At 51.6% G+C, this 23,238-nt stretch overlaps 1 protein-coding gene across 1 annotated transcript in view; it reads right to left on the reverse strand.

Moving 5' to 3' along the window:
• The window catches only part of LOC135513356 (probable JmjC domain-containing histone demethylation protein 2C), a 351,376-nt gene extending 329,166 nt beyond the window's left edge, over nucleotides 1-22,210 (reverse strand). Inside the window, 1 exon segment of the mRNA XM_064936284.1 lies at nucleotides 21,812-22,210. Within this exon segment, the coding sequence (XP_064792356.1) occupies nucleotides 21,812-21,973 (162 nt within the window). The 5' untranslated portion in view covers nucleotides 21,974-22,210.
• Between the last annotated feature and the right edge of the window lie 1,028 nt (nucleotides 22,211-23,238).

The raw sequence follows: 23,238 nt of genomic DNA on the forward strand, positions 1-23,238 counted from the left end.
GAAGTGCAGAACATCCCACAATGGACAACAGCTTCCAACAAGAACAAACACATTCACAACATGGAGAATCTGGACTTGAATAGAGTTCAGTGACCAGCTAACACGGGAAGAAGTCCTACTATTTAGTCATGTGATTGGTTAGCCTCAAACATGCTGAAATGCAAAAGATTTAGCAGCAGAGGGGGTGGAGAAAAGTACAATGTTCCACACGAGGCTGCTGCTGGGGGAACAAAGCAGGTCTCTGTTGGAGACACGTGCTCCCCGCCAGGCAGGGCCTGGATTAGGTTAGTGTTGCTTTAAGAACACATTTGGCTTTCAAGCCGGTCTGACGACAGATGATCCCCTGACAGGAGAGGTTCATTATGGAATAGAACAGGCTGGTACAAGTGGAGGGAGTGGTAGCCCTCACCGCCTGGCTGTCTGCCTGGCTGTCTGTCTCACGGGCTGTCTGGCTGACGCTCTGTCTGGCTGGCTGGCTGTCTCACCCCCTGGCTGGCTGGCAGGCTGACGGCCTGTCTGGCTATCTGTCTCACGGGCTGTCTGGCTGACGCTCTGTCTGGCTGGCTGGCTGGCTGTCTCACCACCTGGCTGGCTGGCTGGCTGACGGCCTGTCTGGCTCTCTGTCTCACGGCCTGTCTGCCTGGCTGTCTGTCTCACGGGCTGTCTGGCTGACGCTCTGTCTGGCTGGCTGGCTGTCTCACCACCTGGCTGGCTGGCTGGCTGGCTGGCTGACGGCCTGTCTGACTGTCTGTCTCACGGCCTGTCTGCCTGGCTGTCTGTCTCACGGCCTGTCTGCCTGGCTGTCTGTCTCACGGCCTGTCTCATCGCCTGGCTGGCTGACGGCCTGTCTCTGTGGCACCTGCCAGTCTCCGTGCTGGCCCGTCTACCCCTGCAGCCGCAACCAGCAACGTGAAAACTAAACCACATGTGAAAAAGCGTTTGAGAAGTCAAAGTACCATCCTCCAACGCCCTGGGAAAGCAGGTTCCAGTGTTGCCGTATTGAAACCCAATCCCCGGGTAGCCTCAGCCTGGGAAAGCAGGTTCCAGTGTTGCCGTATTGAAACCCAATCCCCGGGTAGCCTCAGCCTGGGAAAGCAGGTTCCAGTGTTGCCGTATTGAAACCCATCCCCGGGTAGCCTCAGCCTGGGAAAGCAGGTTCCAGTGTTGCCGTATTGAAACCCAATCCCGGGTAGCCTCAGCCTGGGAAAGCAGGTTCCAGTGTTGCCGTATTGAAACCCAATCCCCGGGTAGCCTCAGCCTGGGAAAGCAGGTTCCAGTGTTGCCGTATTGAAACCCAATCCCCGGGTAGCCTCAGCCTGGGAAGGCAGGTTCCAGTGTTGCCGTATTGAAACCCAATCCCCGGGTAGCCTCAGCCTGGGAAAGCAGGTTCCAGTGTTGCCGTATTGAAACCCAATCCCCGGGTAGCCTCAGCCTGGGAAAGCAGGTTCCAGTGTTGCCGTATTGAAACCCAATCCCCGGGTAGCCTCAGCCTGGGAAAGCAGGTTCCAGTGTTGCCGTATTGAAACCCATCCCCGGGTAGCCTCAGTCTGGGAAAGCAGGTTCCAGTGTTGCCGTATTGAAACCCAATCCCCGGGTAGCCTCAGCCTGGGAAAGCAGGTTCCAGTGTTGCCGTATTGAAACCCAATCCCCGGGTAGCCTCAGCCTGGGAAAGCAGGTTCCAGTGTTGCCGTATTGAAACCCAATCCCCGGGTAGCCTCAGCCTGGGAAAGCAGGTTCCAGTGTTGCCATATTGAAACCCAATCCCCGGGTAGCCTCAGCCTGGGAAGGCAGGTTCCAGTGTTGCCGTATTGAAACCCAATCCCGGGTAGCCTCAGCCTGGGAAAGCAGGTTCCAGTGTTGCCGTATTGAAACCCAATCCCCGGGTAGCCTCAGCCTGGGAAAGCAGGTTCCAGTGTTGCCGTATTGAAACCCATCCCCGGGTAGCCTCAGCCTGGGAAAGCAGGTTCCAGTGTTGCCGTATTGAAACCCATCCCCGGGTAGCCTCAGCCTGGGATAGGATCGAGACAGGATCTCCCATTCCACAGCACATGACAGTAGATATTGGCCTTGGCAACACTGAGAATAGAATACAAGATCTGATAAAGACTACTACTACTGTCCTGGTGAAAGAAACACATGCCTGGCCAAGATAACACTGAGGACTGATTACAAGGTCTAAGAAAGAGCAGTCTTCAAAGTATAGGCTACATGGCAAATGTGTAGGTGCCGAAGCAGAGCACCGTCACCTCTCCCCTACCGAAGCAGAGCACCGTCACCTCTCCCCTACCGAAGCAGAGCACCGTCACCTCTCCCCTACCGAAGCAGAGCACCGTCACCTCTCCCCTACCGAAGCAGAGCACCGTCACCTCTCCCCTACCGAAGCAGAGCAGTCACCTCTCCCCTACCGAAGCAGAGCAGTCACCTCTCCCCTACCGAAGCAGAGCACCGTCACCTCTCCCCTACCGAAGCAGAGCGCAGCTCCCGTCCAGTATTGTCCGACGTCCATACTGTAGCTCCCGTCCAGTATTGTCCGACGTCCATACTGTAGCTCCCGTCTAGTAGTGTCAGATGTCCATACTGTAGCTCCCGTCTAGTAGTGTCCGAGGTCCATACTGTAGCTCCCGTCTAGTAGTGTCCGACGTCCATACTGTAGCTCCCGTCTAGTAGTGTCCGACGTCCATACTGTAGCTCCCGTCCAGTATTGTCCGACGTCCATACTGTAGCTCCCGTCCAGTATTGTCCGACGTCCATACTGTAGCTCCCGTCTAGTAGTGTCAGATGTCCATACTGTAGCTCCCGTCTAGTAGTGTCCGAGGTCCATACTGTAGCTCCCGTCCAGTATTGTCCGACGTCCATACTGTAGCTCCCGTCTAGTATTGTCCGACGTCCATACTGTAGTGTCCGAGGTCCATACTGTAGCTCCCGTCTAGTAGTGTCCGACGTCCATACTGTAGCTCCCGTCTAGTAGTGTCCGACGTCCATACTGTAGCTCCCGTCTAGTAGTGTCCGACGTCCATACTGTAGCTCCCGTCTAGTAGTGTCCGACGTCCATACTGTAGTGTCCGACGTCCATACTGTAGCTCCCCTAGTAGTGTCCGACGTCCATACTGTAGCTCCCGCCTAGTAGTGTCCGACGTCCATACTGTAGCTCCCCTAGTAGTGTCCGACGTCCATACTGTAGCTCCCGTCTAGTAGTGTCCGAGGTCCATACTGTAGCTCCCGTCTAGTAGTGTCCGACGTCCATACTGTAGCTCCCGTCTAGTAGTGTCCGAGGTCCATACTGTAGCTCCCGTCTAGTAGTGTCCGAGGTCCATACTGTAGCTCCCGTCTAGTAGTGTCCGAGGTCCATACTGTAGCTCCCGTCTAGTAGTGTCCGAGGTCCATACTGTAGCTCCCGTCTAGTAGTGTCCGATGTCCATACTGTAGCTCCCGCCTAGTAGTGTCCGAGGTCCATACTGTAGCTCCCGTCTAGTAGTGTCCGAGGTCCATACTGTAGCTCCGTCTAGTAGTGTCCGATGTCCATACTGTAGCTCCCGTCTAGTAGTGTCCGAGGTCCATACTGTAGCTCCCGTCTAGTAGTGTCCGACGTCCATACTGTAGCTCCCGTCTAGTAGTGTCAGATGTCCACACTGTAGCTCCCGTCTAGTAGTGTCCGATGTCCACACTGTAGCTCCCGTCTAGTAGTGTCCGAGGTCCATACTGTAGCTCCCGTCTAGTAGTGTCCGATGTCCATACTGTAGCTCCCGTTCAGTAGTGTCTGATGTCCATACTGTAGCTCCCGTCTAGTAGTGTCAGATGTCCATACTGTAGCTCCCGTCTAGTAGTGTCCGATGTCCATACTGTAGCTCCCGTCTAGTAGTGTCCGATGTCCATACTGTAGCTCCCGTCTAGTAGTGTCCGATGTCCATACTGTAGCTCCCGTTCAGTAGTGTCTGATGTCCATACTGTAGCTCCCGTCTAGTAGTGTCAGATGTCCATACTGTAGCTCCCGTCTAGTAGTGTCCGATGTCCATACTGTAGCTCCCGTTCAGTAGTGTCTGATGTCCATAGTACTGCCACCTTGTCAGCTGTTGTCACATTGTTTTCCCAATTCAAGGCCGTAGAGCTGAGTGGCGTGCGTTAGTGTTTCCCTTTTCTCTGAACCCCAGCTCCGCTCAGGGAGGGGTGGACTGACTTAATGTCTTTCAGTTGGAGAAAAATGTGAATATCTCGTCTGTCCTTACCATGTAAATATCTCCTTAAACTAAGACTTAGTCCGTCTCACTCACCTGGACAACGTAGAAATGCTTTCAATGAAGACTCCGTCTGTGTGGTCAGAATAAAATGTAGACTGGACACTTGTCAAATACTGGATAGCTATTCCATTGTTCAGGGGATAAGACAAGGTGCTCAGACATGTTGGATACACAGCCAACAAGCCAGGTTCATCTCCATGCAGGAACCTAGACTTCAGATACAGACCCTGTACGAGTATTTTGGTTCACTTTAGGGTCATTGGCAGCCTGACATCATGCAAAACAGCATTTTAGGATTCAGGATCATTAGTGGCATATTGGCAGAGGTACTACGACAAGGTCAGGCAGGGAAACACTCTTTTAGTACGTTGTTCCTTGATGGTGCCACACGTTGGAGTTGCTTCCTACTCGACTACAACCCATGCTGAGTGTGACTGAACAAATAAAGAAAAACAAATTCACACACAATCCTGTTCAGTTACATTGGTTGTAGCATCTTGATGGATTTAACTTTCTCACATCATTAAACAGATGTTAAATGTAGGTTAATTACATCATGTGCGTTTACAGCATTAGGAACCTCAGACTTTTTTAATACACCAATTATGAGAAGGTTGTTGTACAAATTACAGGGCATGTTTTCTTCAGAAATAAACCTGAGGCTACATCCCGACCCCGGGGAGGAGAGGAGGCTACATCCCGACCCCGGGGAGGAGAGGAGGCTACGTCCCGACCCCGGGGAGGAGGAGAGGAGGCTACGTCCCGACCCCGGGGAGGAGGAGAGGAGGCTACGTCCCGACCCCGGGGAGGAGGAGAGGAGGCTACGTCCCGACCCCGGGGAGGAGGAGAGGAGGCTACGTCCCGACTCCCGGGAGGAGGAGAGGAGGACGTCCCGACCCCGGGAGGAGGAGAGGAGGCTACGTCCCGACTCCCGGGGAGGAGGAGAGGAGGCTGCGTCGTCCCGCCCCGGGGAGGAGGAGAGGAGGCTACGTCCCGACCCCCGGGGAGGAGGAGAGGAGGCTACGTCCCGACCCCGGGGGAGGAGGAGAGGAGGCTACGTCCCGACCCCGGGGAGGAGGAGAGGAGGCTACGTCCCGACCCCGGGGAGGAGGAGAGGAGGCTACGTCCCGACCCCGGGGAGGAGGAGAGGAGGCTACGTCCCGACCCGGGGAGGAGGAGAGGAGGCTACGTCCCGACCCCGGGGAGGAGGAGAGGAGGCTACGTCCCGACCCCGGGGGAGGAGAGGAGGCTACGTCCCGACCCCGGGAGGAGGAGAGGAGGCTACGTCCCGACCCCGGGGAGGAGGAGAGGAGGCTACATCCCGACCCCGGGGAGGAGGAGAGGAGGCTACATCCCGACCCCGGAGAGGAGGGTACATCCCGACCCCGGGGAGGAGGAGAGGAGGCTACATCCCGACCCCGGAGAGGAGGGAGGGTACATCCCGACCCCGGGGAGGAGGAGAGGAGGCTACATCCCGACCCCGGAGAGGAGGAGAGGAGGCTACATCCCGACCCCGGGAGAGGAGGAGCCTGGGGAGGCTACATCCCATCCCGAGGCTACATCCCGAGGAGGAGGAGAGGAGGCTACATCCCGACCCCGGAGAGGAGGAGAGGAGGCTACATCCCGACCCCGAGGAGGAGGAGAGGAGGCTACATCCCGACCCCGGGGAGGAGGAGAGGAGGCTACATCCCGACCCCGAGGAGGAGGAGAGGAGGCTACATCCCGAATTCCCCGAGGAGGAGGAGAGGAGGCTACATCCCGACCCGAGGAGGAGGAGGAGAGGAGGCTACATCCCGACCCCGGGGAGGAGAGGAGGCTACATCCCGAATCCCCGGAGAGGAGGAGGCTACATCCCGACCCCGGGGAGGAGAGGAGGCTACGTCCCGACCCCGGGGAGGAGGAGAGGAGGCTACGTCCCGACCCCGGGGAGGAGGAGAGGAGGCTACATCCCGACCCCGGGGAGGAGGAGAGGAGGCTACATCCCGACCCCGGGGAGGAGGAGAGGAGGCTACGTCCCGACCCCGGGGAGGAGGAGAGGAGGCTACATCCCGACCCCGGGGAGGAGGAGAGGAGGCTACATCCCGACCCCGGAGAGGAGGGTTGATACAGTAGAACCCTCATTCTCTCAGCAGTAGGGTTGATACAGTAGAACCCACATTCTCTCAGCAGTAGGGTTGATACAGTAGAACCCTCGTTCTCTCAGCAGTAGGGTTGATACAGTAGAACCCTCGTTCTCTCAGCAGTAGGGTTGATACAGTAGAACCCTCATTCTCTCAGCAGTAGGGTTGATACAGTAGAACCCACATTCTCTCAGCAGTAGGGTTGATACAGTAGAACCCATTCTCTCAGCAGTAGGGTTGATACAGTAGAACCCTCGTACTCTCAGCAGTAGGGTTGATACAGGAGAACCCTCGTTCTCTCAGCAGTAGGGTTGATACAGTAGAACCCACATTCTCTCAGCAGTAGGGTTGATACAGTAGAACCCTCGTTCTCTCAGCAGTAGGGTTGATACAGTAGAACCCTCATTCTCTCAGCAGTAGGGTTGATACAGTAGAACCCACATTCTCTCAGCAGTAGGGTTGATACAGTAGAACCCTCGTTCTCTCAGCAGTAGGGTTGATACAGTAGAACCCTCATTCTCTCAGCAGTAGGGTTGATACAGTAGAACCCTCATTCTCTCAGCAGTAGGGTTGATACAGTAGAACCCACATTCTCTCAGCAGTAGGGTTGATACAGTAGAACCCTCGTTCTCTCAGCAGTAGGGTTGATACAGTAGAACCCACATTCTCTCAGCAGTAGGGTTGATACAGTAGAACCCTCATTCTCTCAGCAGTAGGGTTGATACAGTAGAACCCTCATCCTCTCAGCAGTAGGGTTGATACAGTAGAAACCACATTCTCTCAGCAGTAGGGTTGATACAGTAGAACCCACATTCTCTCAGCAGTAGGGTTGATACAGTAGAACCCTCGTTCTCTCAGCAGTAGGGTTGATACAGTAGAACCCACATTCTCTCAGCAGTAGGGTTGATACAGTAGAACCCATTCTCTCAGCAGTAGGGTTGATACAGTAGAACCCACATTCTCTCAGCAGTAGGGTTGATACAGTAGAACCCTCGTTCTCTCAGCAGTAGGGTTGATACAGTAGAACCCACATTCTCTCAGCAGTAGGGTTGATACAGTAGAACCCTCGTTCTCTCAGCAGTAGGGTTGATACAGTAGAACCCTAGTTCTCTCAGCAGTAGGGTTGATACAGTAGAACACTCACTCTATACGCAGCCATTCAATATTTCATTCAGGCCTTGAGGAGATCTGCAGGATAATTAGGAACTAAATGAAACAAAACGCCCATACTACAATGGGGCAGGTCCCACCAGGGAATCACTAACACACCCTGACCTCAGAGTTCAGCAGGTCAGACTTAAAAAAGGAGGGAAAGAATTATGCTCAGGAAGCTGTAAACACAGACCCCGCAGTCACATTCTAGAAGGGGGAGTGTGAGAGAACTGAAGAAAGAACGATGGGAGGGAGAAAGAGAAAGGAAGAGCCAGTCATTCACATTTTAGAGGAGACCGGCGGGAGGGAGAAAGAGAAAGAGCCAGTCATTCACATTTTAGAGGAGGGTGACGGGAGGGAGAAAGAAGAAGCGGAGGAGGGAAAGCGAGACAGGAAAACATCCCTCATCCAGCCAGGAGAGCTAGATGAGAGGTGGGAAGAGAGTGGGTGGGTTTAAGGGGAGGCCTCTGGGAGCGGTGGTGAGGTACAGCTGGACTGAGGCAGAGGCTACAGGGACCCCATGCTGCTCACTGTGGGAACCCCACTACTTCACTGCCCCTGCTGTTCTCTGTTCTCCCTCTTCCCACTACCTCACCCTACCGCTCCCTGCTCTCCCACTACCTCCACCTCACCCTACCTCTCACTGCTTTCACTCTACCTCTCCCTGCTCTCCCTCTCCCTGCTCTCCCTCCACCTCTCCCTCCACTACCTCCACCTCTCCCTGCTCTCCCTCCACCTCTCCCTGCTCTCCCTCCACCACCTCCACCTCTCCCTGCTCTCCCTCCACTACCTCCACCTCTCCCTGCTCTCCCTCCACCTCTCCCTGCTCTCCCTCCACCTGCTCTCCCTCCACTACCTCCACCTCTCCCTCCTCCTCTCCCTGCTCTCCCTCCACCTCTCCCTGCTCTCCCTCCACCTCTCCCTGCTCTCCCTCCACTACCTCCACCTCTCCCTGCTCTCCCTCCACCTCTCCCTGCTCTCCCTCCACCTCTCCCTGCTCTCCCTCCACCTGCTCTCCCTCCACTACCTCCACCTCTCCCTCCTCCTCTCCCTGCTCTCCCTCCACCTCTCCCTGCTCTCCCTCCACCTCTCCCTGCTCTCCCTCCACCTCTCCCTGCTCTCCCTCCACTACCTCCACCTCTCCCTGCTCTCCCTCCACTACCTCCACCTCTCCCTGCTCTTCCTCCACTACCTCCACTACCTCCACCTCTCCCTGCTCTCCCTCCACCTGCTCTTCCTCCACCTCTCCCCTCCACTACCTCCACCTCTCCCTGCTCTCCCTCCACCTCTCCCTGCTCTCCCTCCACCTCTCCCTGCTCTCCCTCCACCTCTCCCTGCTCTCCCTCCACCTCTCCCTGCTCTCCCTCCACCTCTCCCTGCTCTCCCTCCACCTCTCCCTGCTCTCCCTGCTCTCCCTCCACCTCTCCCTGCTCTCCCTGCTCTCCCTCCACCTCTCCCTGCTCTCCCTGCTCTCCCTCCACCTGCTCTTCCTCCACCTCCACCTGCTCTTCCTCCACCTCCACCTGCTCTTCCTCCACCTCCACCTGCTCTTCCTCCACCTCCACCTGCTCTTCCTCCACCTCTCCCTGCTCTCCCTCCACCTCTCCCTGCTCTCCCTCCACCTCTCCCTGCTCTCCCTCCACTACCTCCACCTCTCCCTGCTCTCCCTCCAATACCTCCACCTCTCCCTGCTCTCCCACTCCCTCAACCTCTCCCTCAGCCCGCGCTGCTCTCCCTTCTCCCACAACCTCTCCCTCACTCCCCCCATTTTCTCTGCTGCCAGCTACAGCAATATGTCTAATGAGAGCAGCATGAGACCAGCTCCACAATCCAGCATTCCAGGACCAGACCACGTTGCAGCACAAGAGGCCTTTTCAGTTTGTCACCCACGCTTGGATGAAACCGCACTGCTCCAGCCCCCCCTCTGGACCAGGCCACTGCTCCAGCCCCCCCTCTGGACCAGGCCACTGCTCCAGCCCCCCCTCTGGACCAGGCCACTGCTCCAGCCCCCCCTCTGGACCAGGCCACTGCTCCAGCCCCCCCTCTGGACCAGGCCACTGCTCCAGCCCCCTCTGGACCAGGCCACTGCTCCAGCCCCCCCTCTGGACCAGGCCACTGCTCCAGCCCCCCCTCTGGACCAGGCCACTGCTCCAGCCCCCCCTCTGGGAGAGCGGGAAGGAAGATTGGCTACTGCTAAAGTAAACAGAGTTCCAGATGAGGCTCAGGCAGGATGTGCGGCTCAGGCAGGATGTGCGGCTCAGGCAGGATGTGCGGCTCAGGCAGGATGTGCGGCTCAGGCAGGATGTGCGGCTCAGGCAGGATGTGAGGCTCAGACAGGATGTGAGGCTCAGACAGGATGTGAGGCTCAGACAGGATGTGAGGCTCAGACAGGATGTGAGGCTGATCCAGCAGAAATCCCCTTCCCCACTGCTGCGCCAGAAATAGCTGAGGAAAATAAACTAAACATTCATCGGTAGAAACTAACGCTGAAACATCTTCACCCACCACTACTTCAAAGGAAATAGTGTACAGGAGGAGTGATTTTCTAGGGCAATGATACAACCCCACACAACAGAAATATCCCAGCAGAATCCTGGTCATTTTGATAGCTACTACTGTCTGTCATGGTAGTGACCTACAAACAGCCCAGCAGGGAGGGAGAACAAAGTGCAGAGTATTTCCCTGACCTCTCTCCCTCTCCTCCAATATGCAAAAGAAGGAAACCAGAACATTCTCTCTGTCAATAATTCCCCTGGTCTCTGAGCAATCACAGACATGGTGTAGTGAAGTCCATCTTCACAGATTTATTCAAAAGAACAACTCAACTACTTTGGATTGTGACACGAGGACTATCTGCTTATTCAGACATGACCATAGACAACCATGTTGGAGGGAAAAGAAGAAAAACAGCTGAGTGTTTTGCATGGTGGTTCTAGTTCATTGTTCTAGAATGCAGCACAGCAAGGTCCTCCTCCGCGGTAAACCTCCCTACAACAAGGTCCTCCTCCGCGGTAAACCTCCCTACAACAAGGTCCTCCTCCGCAGTAAACCTCCCTACAACAAGGTCCTCCTCCGCGGTAAACCTCCCTACAACAAGGTCCTCCTCCGCGGTAAACCTCCCTACAACAAGGTCCTCCTCCGCGGTAAACCTCCCTACAACAAGGTCCTCCTCCGCGGTAAACCTCCCTACAACAAGGTCCTCCTCCGCGGTAAACCTCCCTACAACAAGGTCCTCCTCCGCGGTAAACCTCCCTACAACAAGGTCCTCCTCCGCGGTAAACCTCCCTACAACAAGGTCCTCCTCCGCAGTAAACCTCCCTACAACAAGGTCCTCCTCCGCGGTAAACCTCCCTACAACAAAGGTCCTCCTCCGCGGTAAACCTTCCTACAGCAAGGTCCTCCTCCGCGGTAAACCTCCCTACAGCAAGGTCCTCCTCCACGGTAAACCTCCCTACAGCAAGGTCCTCCTCCACGGTAAACCTCCCTACAGCAAGGTCCTCCTCCACGGTAAACCTCCCTACAGCAAGGTCCTCCTCCACGGTAAACCTCACTACAACATGTGTCAGGTCCTCGTCCGCGGTAAACCTCCCTACAACAAGGTCCTCCTCCGCGGTAAACCTCCCTACAACAAGGTCCTCCTCCGCGGTAAACCTCCCTACAACAAGGTCCTCCTCCGCGGTAAACCTTCCTACAGCAAGGTCCTCCTCCGCGGTAAACCTCCCTACAGCAAGGTCCTCCTCCACGGTAAACCTCCCTACAGCAAGGTCCTCCTCCACGGTAAACCTCCCTACAGCAAGGTCCTCCTCCACGGTAAACCTCCCTACAGCAAGGTCCTCCTCCACGGTAAACCTCCCTACAGCAAGGTCCTCCTCCACGGTAAACCTCACTACAACATGTGTCAGGTCCTCGTCCGCGGTAAACCTCCCTACAACAAGGTCCTCCTCCGCGGTAAACCTCCCTACAACGTGTGGCAGGTCCTCCTCCGCGGTAAACCTCCCTACAACAAGGTCCTCCTCCGCGGTAAATCTCCCTACAACGTGTGGCAGGTCCTCCTCCGCGGTAAACCTCCCTACAACGTGTGGCAGGTCCTCCTCCGCGGTAAACCTCCCTACAACAAGGTCCTCCTCCGCGGTAAACCTCCCTACAACGTGTGGCAGGTCCTCCTCCGCGGTAAACAATATAATATATAACACTATTCAAACTCTTCATCACTGAAATCTTTCACCGTGTTGAAACAATAACAGACCCCTATCTTTTGCTGTGTTGAAACAATAACAGACCCATATCTTTTGCTGTGTTGAAACAATAACAGACCCATATCTTTTGCTGTGTTGAAACAATAACAGACCATATCTTTTGCTGTGTTGAAACAATAACAGACCCATATATTTTGCTGTGTTGAAACAATAACAGACCCATATCTTTTGCTGTGTTGAAACAATAACAGACCCCTATCTTTCACTGTGTTGAAACAATAACAGACCCATATCTTTCACTGTGTTGAAACAATAACAGACCCCTATCTTTCACCGTGTTGAAACAATAACAGACCCCTATCTTTCACCGTGTTGAAACAATAACAGACCCCTATCTTTCACCGTGTTGAAACAATAACAGACCCATCTCTTTTGCTGTGTTGAAACAATAACAGACCCCTATCTTTCACCGTGTTGAAACAATAACAGACCCCTATCTTTTGCTGTGTTGAAACAATAACAGACCCCTATCTTTTGCTGTGTTGAAACAATAACAGACCCCTATCTTTCACCGTGTTGAAACAATAACAGACCCATATCTTTTGCTGTGTTGAAACAATAACAGACCCATATATTTTGCTGTGTTGAAACAATAACAGACCCATATCTTTCACTGTGTTGAAACAATAACAGACCATATCTTTCACTGTGTTGAAACAATAACAGACCCCTATCTTTTGCTGTGTTGAAACAATAACAGACCCATATCTTTCACTGTGTTGAAACAATAACAGACCCATATCTTTCACCGTGTTGAAACAATAACAGACCCATATCTTTCACTGTGTTGAAACAATAACAGACCATATCTTTCACTGTGTTGAAACAATAACAGACCCATATCTTTTGCTGTGTTGAAACAATAACAGACCCATATCTTTTGCTGTGTTGAAACAATAAGACCCATATCTTTCACTGTGTTGAAACAATAACAGACCCATATATTTCACTGTGTTGAAACAATAACAGACCCATATTCAGCCATGTCCTCGTTTTCTTTTCCCAGCTGAAACAAGCCTTTAAATCACGTGCAGTGTTGGTTACATCCTTCAAATGGAGACCAGAAGCATCCCATCTCCCTCGAGGCACGAGGCGGGCATCTCCACCAAACACACACACCATAAATTGCAGGCAGTACATTGTCGGGCAAACCACATTGTGCAGGGACATGTACAAGATAATATCTGGGATGTGTTTCTTTTATATAGTGTCCCACCCCTCGGTTACAAAATGATTAAGCCCTACGCTCATTTCAATAGTCAATGATAAAACATTTAGCTGGGTCTTGATATGTGAACTCACTCAGGAGAATAAGGATTCTGTCTCAAATGGAGACTCTCCTCGGTGAGTGATCGGTCACAACAAGGAGAAAGCTGGCCGTTTCTGGATTACAGATCACAGTGCAGCTCCTTGGCTCAGGCTCAAACATCTGTTAACGGGTCAAGTTTCCCCTCCACTGTCTGGAACCCATAGAACACCGCCAGCGTTCCAGAGCTCCAAACAAATCATTCTGGTTCACACCAGAGAAACAGACCTTGAGCCCTGAATGTAAAGGGCCACTTGGTGTTCCAGATGTCTAGTCAAGGTCCTTCAGGCTCGATAACCTTCAGGACGCCACAGTAACAAACATGACCACAGAGAGAAAATACAATACATTAATGATCTGTGTGTGTGAACTTTAAAAAGTAGGCTAGGGCTGCATTCAGAACACACACCATATACTGGGCTATCTGGAAATAGCTGCAGGATTAAACATTACATCAAAACTATTACATTTCTGTAGCTGCTTTAAGGAAATACCTGCACTCAACTAGTGTAATAAGTTAGGTGATAAAGTAGATCCTTCATTTCACCAGTCACATTATGAAGCTTCCCGTAGTTCCCCAGAACAGTTGGGCCAGTATTGACAGGGGGAGTGTGTTGTCCATATTGACAGGGGGAGTGTGTTGTCCATATTGACAGGGGCAGTGTGTTGTCCATATTGACAGGGGCAGTGTGTTGTCAGTACCGGTACCCCTTGTGTATATATTACCTCAATGACCTTCACTAACCTGTACCCTCTGTATATATATTACCTCAATGACCCCCACTAACCTGTACCCTCTGTATATATTACCTCAATGACCTCCACTAACCTATACCCTCTGTATATATTACCTCAATGACCCCCACTAACCTGTACCCTCTGTATATATATTACCTCAATGACCTCCACTAACCTGTACCCTCTGTATATATTACCTCAAAGACCTCCACTAACCTGTACCCTCTGTATATATTACCTCAATGACCCCCACTTACTGGTACCCCACACATTGACTCAGTAATGGTACTCCCTGTATATATTACCCCCACTAACCGGTACCCCACACATTGACTCAGTAATGGTACTCCCTGTATATATTACCTCCACTAACCGGTACCCCACACATTGACTCAGTAATGGTACTCCCTGTATATATTACCTCCACTAACCGGTACCCCACACATTGACTCAGTAATGGTACTCCCTGTATATATTACCTCCACTAACCAGTACCCCACACATTGACTCAGTAATGGTACTCCCTGTATATATTACCCCCACTAACCGGTACCCCACACATTGACTCAGTAATGGTACTCCCTGTATATATTACCCCCACTAACCGGTACCCCACACATTGACTCAGTAATGGTACTCCCTGTATATATTACCTCCACTTATTGTTACTCTTATTTTTTACTTTTAGTTTAGTACATTTTACTACAGGTATGATGTGAAATAAAGTGCTAGGACTCCTTTAAGAATACAACCTTGCTGAATCAACTGGCCTACAATCTACTGCACACTGACTGACGCAATGTCAACAAGTACTTTGTACTAAACGCATCAACTGTTAATCCACAGCAAACTATATAGGATGCCACACAGCAGAGGCAGGGCAACCCCCAACTAATCCCCTAACTGAATATCTAGACAGAGCTCCAGATACGACCCAGGGTGTCAGACCAAACCCCAGTAGGTTCACCGGGTTGTCTTCCAGATGAAGATAACTTCCTGCAAGTAGAAACAGGTACTTTGTCATTCAAAGGGTCTGGATGTGTCAGACCTGTAGTAAATAATATTACTACCATAATCTGTCTCGGTCATTGTTACAAAACAGAAACCAAGCCATCGGAAACAGACTGCTTGACCCACTACTGGATGTATGGATTCCGGTGTGCTTCTCTCTGTCAAATCACAGCACAGAAAATATCCCCGTCCCAGTGAATATCAGTACCTTAGTACCGTGATAATAGTAATACCCAGCCCAGGTAAAAACCAGTTACACCTCCCAGCCCCCCCCCCAGCAGCCCACTGGCCCCTGGTCTACAGCAGCCCACTGGCCCCTGGTCTACAGCAGCCCACTGGCCCCTGGTCTACAGCAGCCCACTGGCCCCTGGTCTACAGCAGCCCACTGGCCCCTGGTCTACAGCAGCCCACTGGCCCCTGGTCTACAGCAGCCCACTGGCCCCTGGTCTACAGCAGTCCACTACATAGAGAACAGGGATCCATTGGGGGGAGACACGATGCTAACGGCAGGAAGGGAAGCAGCGTTCAGGACAGAGGCAGGACATTAACAACAACATGGTTTGATGGATCCTCAGACCAGCTCGTATTTCCAAACGGACAGACTGAGCAATACAAGTGGGAGCAATAAAACAGGAAGTGGAAATTATTTTCAGTTCTGCTACATCTAGATAATATTACAGAACAATATGATATTGGTCATGCAGAAGGATGGGTTGGATTTACTATGAAAACAAGGCCAAGTACCGAACATGAAGAGTTAACTTGTTTAGGTCCTGGTTGGTTTAATTACTGAGGCACTCCAGCAGACTCCTCCAATATGCACTATGCCACCACAGAGACAACGGATAGAACACCACCATGTTTTAATACCAGGGGCTAGAACACCACCATGTTTTAATATCAGGGGCTAGAACACCACCATGTTTTAATATCAGGGGCTAGAACACCACCATGTTTTAATATCAGGGGCTAGAACACCACCATGTTTTAATATCAGGGGCTAGAACACCACCATGTTTTAATATCAGGGGCTAGAACACCACCATGTTTTAATATCAGGGGCTAGAACACCACCATGTTTTAATATCAGGGGCTAGAACACCACCCTGTTTTAATATCAGGGGATAGAACACCACCATGTTTTAATATCAGGGGATAGAACACCACCATGTTTTAATATCAGGGGCTAGAACACCACCATGTTTTAATATCAGGGGCTAGAACACCACCATGTTTTAATATCAGGGGATAGAACACCACCATGTTTTAATATCAGGGGCTAGAACACCACCATGTTTTAATATCAGGGGCTAGAACACCACCATGTTTTAATATCAGGGGATAGAACACCACCATGTTTTAATATCAGGGGATAGAACACCACCATGTTTTAATATCAGGGGCTAGAACACCACCATGTTTTAATATCAGGGGTTTAATATCAGGGATAGAACACCACCATGTTTTAATATCAGAACGGATAGAACACCACCATGTTTTAATATCAGCGGCCAAAACATTTGGAGTGGAGACCTTAGAATAACATTGTTTGTTTGATTTGGGAAAGTATGTCCTAGAAAACTAACATACAGTTGGGTCTAAACCATAGACATCTGGACATATTCAACAAGAGCAGTCCAGAGATGGGTTGGAAGGTCTGGGCCGTCTCAGAACACCAGATGGTTTGAAGGACCAGGGTCAGAACACAGAGATGGGTTGGGGTCTCAAGGACAGGGTCAGAACAGAGAGACTGGGCCGAGAATCAGACCAGGGGAACAGGGTCGGGGAGTCTCAGAGAACACCCAGTTTTACAGAGATGGGTTGGAAGGTCTGGGCCATGTCTCAGAGAACAGGGTCAGAAAGATTTGGATGGGACCTTAGAAAACATTGTTTGTTTGATTTGGGGTATGTCTCAGAGAACAGGGTCAGTACAGAGATGGGTTGGAAGGACCGGGGAGACTGGGCCGTCTCAGAGAACAGGGTCAGAACAGAGATGGGTTGGAAGGTCTGGGCCGTCTCAGAGAACAGGGTCAGAACAGAGATGGGTTGGAAGGTCTGGGCCGTCTCAGAGAACTGGGTCAGTACAGAGGAACATAGCCTACTAACTGGGCATAAAGACCACAGGGTGATAAGTATGTATTTCCTGGGGAAAAGGAGTGAAATAGTGTGAAAAACAGAAGTGTAAATGATGAAGGTCGGGCCTACATGCAATCCTTTATATCAGTCAACAGACACAGATGATACATGACATGTTGACGAGCCTATACGATAAATACTCTACGCTTGACGCTACATCCAACACCGGCCTTGTCCTTCTCATTGGGTTACCATGTCTACGAGGGCAGAACAGACCGTGTTAAATAGGATCTGAATCTGATCGTGTCCTGATGTGGAGCAGGAGAATGTTAAGCAACGTGGAGCTAACTGGAGCTGGTGAACTCAGAGAACCCGTCATTCACATGGCTACGCCGCTGTTGCTACGGGATACAGTCCAGCCATTGGTGAAAGAGTCTCTCTCTCGCCACTCCTAATGAGAGCTCTGCTGTCTGAAATATCAAAGTACCAAGCCAGTGACTCACACTGCTACAGAATAAACGAGGCCAATCAGCAGGCAGAGTTATATACCTTCAGGAAAGTACGATGTTCTCGGGCAGTTTGTTGTTACCATCATGTCAATTAATACTGTGTGTCACTGTAGCAACAGTAAATAAGACAAAAGCAACGAGAATCAAAGACATTTAGTACAGAAGATTTATGAGACATTCTAGAAACCACTACTATTATTTTACCTTTATTTAACTAGGCAAGTCTGTTAAGAATAATTCTTATTGACAATGACGACCTACCGGGAAACAGTGGGTTAACTGCCTTGTTCAGGGGCAGAACAACAGATTTTTACCTCGTCAGTGCTGGGATTTGATCTTGCAACCTTTCAGTTACTAGTCCAACGCTCTAACCACCAGGCTGCCCTGCCGCCCCTCGGCTCTAACCACCAGGCTGCCCTGCCGCCACTAGGCTCTAACCACCAGGCTGCCCTGCCGCCCCTAGGCTCTAACCACTAGGCTGCCCTGCCGCCACTAGGCTCTAACCACTAGGCTGCCCTGCCGCCACTAGGCTCTAACCACTAGGCTGCCCTGCCGCCACTAGGCTCTAACCACTAGGCTGCCCTGCCGCCACTAGGCTCTAACCACTAGGCTGCCCTGCCGCCACTAGGCTCTAACCACCAGGCTGCCCCGCCACTCTAACCACCAGGCTGCCCTGCCGCCACAAGGCTCTAACCACCAGGCTGCCCTGCCGCCACCAGGCTCTAACCACTAGGCTACCCTGCCGCCCCTCCGCTCTAACCACTAGGCTGCCCTGCCGCCCCTCCGCTCTAACCACTAGGCTGCCCTGCCGCCACTAGGCTCTAACCACTAGGTTACCCTGCCGCCCCTCCGCTCTAATCACCAGGCTGCCCTGCCGCCACTAGGCTCTAACCACTAGGCTGCCCTGCCGCCCCTCAGCTCTAACCACCAGGCTGCCCTGCCGCCCCTCCGCTCTAACCACCAGGCCGCCCTGCCGCCCCTCCGCTCTAACCACCGGGCCGCCCTGCCGCCCCTCCGCTCTAACCACCGGGCCGCCCTGCCGCCCCTCCGCTCTAACCACCAGGCTACCTGCCGCCCCTCCGCTCTAACCACCAGGCTACCTGCCGCCCCTCCGCTCTAACCACCAGGCTACCTGCCGCCCCTCCGCTCTAACCACCAGGCTACCTGCCGCCCCTCCGCTCTAACCACCGGGCCACCTGCCGCCCCTCCACTCTAACCACCGGGCCACCTGCCGCCCCTCCACTCTAACCACCGGGCCACCTGCCGCCCCTCCGCTCTAACCACCGGGCCACCTGCCGCCCCTCCACTCTAACCACCGGGCTACCTGCCGCCCCTCCACTCTAACCACCAGGCTACCTGCCGCCCCTCCACTCTAACCACCAGGCTACCTGCCGCCCCTCCACCCTAACCACTAGGCTACCTGCCGCCCCTCCACTCTAACCACTAGGTTACCTGCCGCCCCTCCACTCTAACCACTAGGTTACCTGCCGCCCCTCCACTCTAACCACTAGGTTACCTGCCGCCCCTCCACTCTAACCACTAGGTTACCTGCCGCCCCTCCACTCTAACCACTAGGTTACCTGCCGCCCCTCCACTCTAACCACCAGACGTCTGAAACAATCAGTAGTGGTGTAAATAAAGCTGTATAGTCCTACGACATCAAAGACATGTTTCTCCTGGCCAACTCAACAGGACCCAATGATTCCAACATGTATCTGACTGGAAACAGGAAGTGGGTCCCACTCCAGGTTACTGAGACCACGTGGCCTACAGCCTACCAGGGTAACTAAACAGGTTCTTTAAGGAGGACGTGTTTAAAAAAAGGCATTTATGGATTTACACAGAGTTACTGTTAATCCAAACAATCAATTCCTTCCCAGTGTTCCAGTAATTCAACTCTTCACTGCAGAGGGCGGGGCCAGGCAGACGTTTGAGGATCCTCTATTGTGTAAGACATCTTGATGTTATACAATGCTTTGTTAGTGTCCTTCAACTGTGTGAAACAACATGTTACACTCTGGTGAAGAGGGACAGAGCGGGAATTATTGATTACCAGGGCTGTACTGGCGCTAGTAGGAATCATGTCAACATATTATCCCAAACACTATATTAACAATAAATGTTATTGACATGATCCTATTTTGGAAGTTAGGGATTTAATCAAGGAGAACTATCAGACCGACACTGGAAAGGCAGTGTCTGGTCATCAGCTGCTGTGGAGATGTAGTGCAGCCTAGAGGAACCCCGGCGGCCTGGCCTCCCGACAGGGGCCCGAACCCCGGCGGCCTGGCCTCCCGACAGGGGCCCGAACCCCGGCGGCCTGGCCTCCCGACAGGGGCCCGAACCCCGGCTTTGCAATCTGGAAACCAGAGAGAGCCTACTGTCATAGAACACAGACATGACTGCATTATGTTGTGGTACCAGTGGGGGAGGGGTGCTGCTGACCACCACCGGTCTCATGTTACATTCTGTCTCCTAGGGCAACAAAATAACATGTTCATTACAAGTACCGTTATTGTCATAGTAAAATGATGTATGGTGTATTTTCTCTGAAACAAAAGTCATTGAAACAACTAGCTGGCCTACATGCAGTCTGGTTTTAACAGTGATAAGAATGAATGAGTGGAGCCAAGGTGTTCTTGTTCAGATCCTACTCCTCAAAACATACTGTACAGCATGTTGATTCTCCCTCCACACACAGCACTCTGAACCAAACACTTATAGGAGCTATTGTTGGCACAACGGCGTGTCACAGTCTAGCTAGCTACATGTTTACAGATTCCCCACTCAGCAACACACAGCGAGACAGGCCTCCGTTCAACCAGCAACACACAGGCCTCCGTTCAACCAGCAACACACAGGCCTCCGTTCAACCAGCAACACTCCGCCTTCAACCAGCAACACACAGGCCTCCAGGCCTTCAACCAGCAACACACAGGCCTCCGTTCAACCAGCAACACACAGGCCTCCGTTCAACCAGCAACACACAGGCCTCCGTTCAACCAGCAACACACAGGCCTCCGTTCAACCAGCAACACACAGGCCTCCGTTCAACCAGCAACACACAGGCCTCCGTTCAACCAGCAACACACAGGCCTCCGTTCAACCAGCAACACACAGGCCTCCGTTCAACCAGCAACACACAGGCCTCCGTTCAACCAGCAACACACAGCCAGACAGGCCTCCGTTCAACCAGCAACACACAGCCAGACAGGCCTCCGTTCAACCAGCAACACACAGCCAGACAGGCCTCCATTCAACCAGCAACACACAGCCAGACAGGCCTCCGTTCAACCAGCAACACACAGCCAGACAGGCCTCCGTTCAACCAGCAACACACAGCCAGACAGGCCTCCGTTCAACCAGCAACACACAGCCAGACAGGCCTCCATTCAACCAGCAACACACAGCCAGACAGGCCTCCATTCAACCAGCAACACACAGCCAGACAGGCCTCCGTTCAACCAGCAACACACAGCCAGACAGGCCACCGTTCAACCAGCAACACACAGCCAGACAGTGTAATTGTGTTGCTATTCTAGCTACTGACACTAGTACAATGGCAAGTTGTGTGTGACATGATCTAATCTTAAATCCTTGTGTTCACTCAGCTGTTCATTCCTGGCTTATAAAAAGGGGCCCAAAGTAAATGCAACTATTCATTTATCTGGCTACCTGTCAGATATTATTCACGTAGGCTACATTAGCAACACTGCTTTACCATTAGAAATCTGGCAACAAACAACAACTAGTGGGATTTTACATGGGCCCTGTGATTTAGGACAAATCTGGAATGATTTACCTATTTAGGCAGCACATTCAACATGTTTGTCCTCTATACAACTGGTGGGCATGCCAGTTGTTAATATGCACTTCAGGTTCTAGACAATTATTGTACAAGGCATGGAATTTCAGCCTTGATGTGGAAATCGAGGAAAGGGTCGCTAGAGCTGTGCTCGACTGACGTTGGCTAGCTAGGTAATTTAATCACAGGTCAATGGTTCTGACGATTCATTTAGCCTTAATATGATTTTAGGAAACTGGTCCCAGCTATCTCTCTGCTATCTCATCTCTCTCGGGTTTATTTGATGTTAGAAATCTCTGACATTGTTGACACGCGCCTTACTAACGCCAGTTAGCTAAACTAGCATAACGTCAGGTTTAGATAGATCAAGACTAACGTCTGATGCTACTGCCAAACCTTAGTTATAAAAGATACAAATCTAAAATTTACTTCATACAAGATACATTATCTATGTATGTATTATAATTATATGCCAATAGCGACTGAAAACCAACTAACGGCGTTAAGCAGCTAACTTCATCTTTACAAAGCCAAACCAACAGCAAATGCCTCATTGGTCTACGGTCGGACAAACCATTAAAAAAATAATATAACATTCCTTACCGTCAACTCTGAATGGTTGTTGTCCCGGTGAGTAACGGCTCGGATGACCCCAGCTCGCCAGCCCCAGCGGCCGATATCCCGGAGATCCAGCGGCTCGTCTCCACCGACACACAGGAACCGCTTCCCAACCAGCTCCGGTCGCGTCTCCACCGCCATGGCCATCCACTGACAGCGAAAACAACCCCCTGGAAAACTCTAACACCGACGGCCTATCAAGCTCACATGTACTACATTAAACTGAACTGAATAATCCAACGAAACACATCAACTACCACTGTTATTTGGTCTTTAACGTGTAGCGTAACAACCCGGGGGGGGATTTAAATTCCTTGCAGTCTCCACCCGTAAACAGTCGATCTTCAGCTCCGTGGCGAAACACCATATCCCTCCGCTCCCAGATCACTGCCGTGGCGATACACGGTATCCCTCCGCTCCCACATCACTGCCGTGGCGATACACGGTATCCCTCCGCTCCCACATCACTGCCGTGGTAAAACAGGGTATCCCTCCGCTCCCACATCACTGCCGTGGTAAAACAGGGTATCCCTCCGCTCTCACATCACTGCCGTGGTAAAGGTATCCCTCCGCTCTTCGAGGTAGACCAACACTGGAACACCACTGCCGTGGTAAAACACGGTATCCCTCCGCACCCACGTCACTGCCGTGGTGAAACACTGTATCCCTCCGCTTCCCGAGGCAGACGACCGTGTAACACCGCAGCAGCAGACTTCTCCGTCCGCCAGACACAGATCTATTATCTACCACTGTTACAAAAATGAATATATCAAATCAAATTGGTTTTGTCACATGCAGCCGAATACAACACGTGAAGAAGACCTTACAGTGAAACGCTTACTTTCAAGCCCTTAACCAACAATGCAATTTTAAGAAAAATACGTGTTAAGTTGTTTTTTTTAAATAGATATGTAAAAAATAAGAAATAAAAGTAACAAATAATTAGAGAGCAGCAGTAAAATAACAATAGCAAAAGTTAGTCGAGGTAATTCCAGGAATATGTACATGTAGGTAGAGTTAAAGTGACTATGCAAAGATAATAAACAGACAGTAGCAGCAGCGTAAAAGGGGCAATGCAAATAGTCTGGGTAGCCATTTGATTGATTTATTTATTTCACCTTTATTTAACCAGGTAGGCAAGTTGAGAACAAGTTCTCATTTACAATTGCGACCTGGCCAAGATAAAGCAAAGCAGTTCGACACATACAACGACACAGAGTTACACATGGAGTAATTTGATTAGCTGTTCAGAGGTTTTATGGCTTGAGGATAGAAGCTGTTGTGAAGCCTTTTGGACCTAGACTTACCGCTTTAAAAAAAAATATATATATTTCACCTTTATTTAACCAGGTAGGCTAGTTGAGAACACATGAAATAAACAAACATACAGACAATAACACAATAGAAAAAGT

Source organism: Oncorhynchus masou, chromosome 24 (genome assembly GCF_036934945.1).
Source record: "Oncorhynchus masou masou isolate Uvic2021 chromosome 24, UVic_Omas_1.1, whole genome shotgun sequence".
NCBI lineage: Eukaryota > Metazoa > Chordata > Actinopteri > Salmoniformes > Salmonidae > Oncorhynchus > Oncorhynchus masou.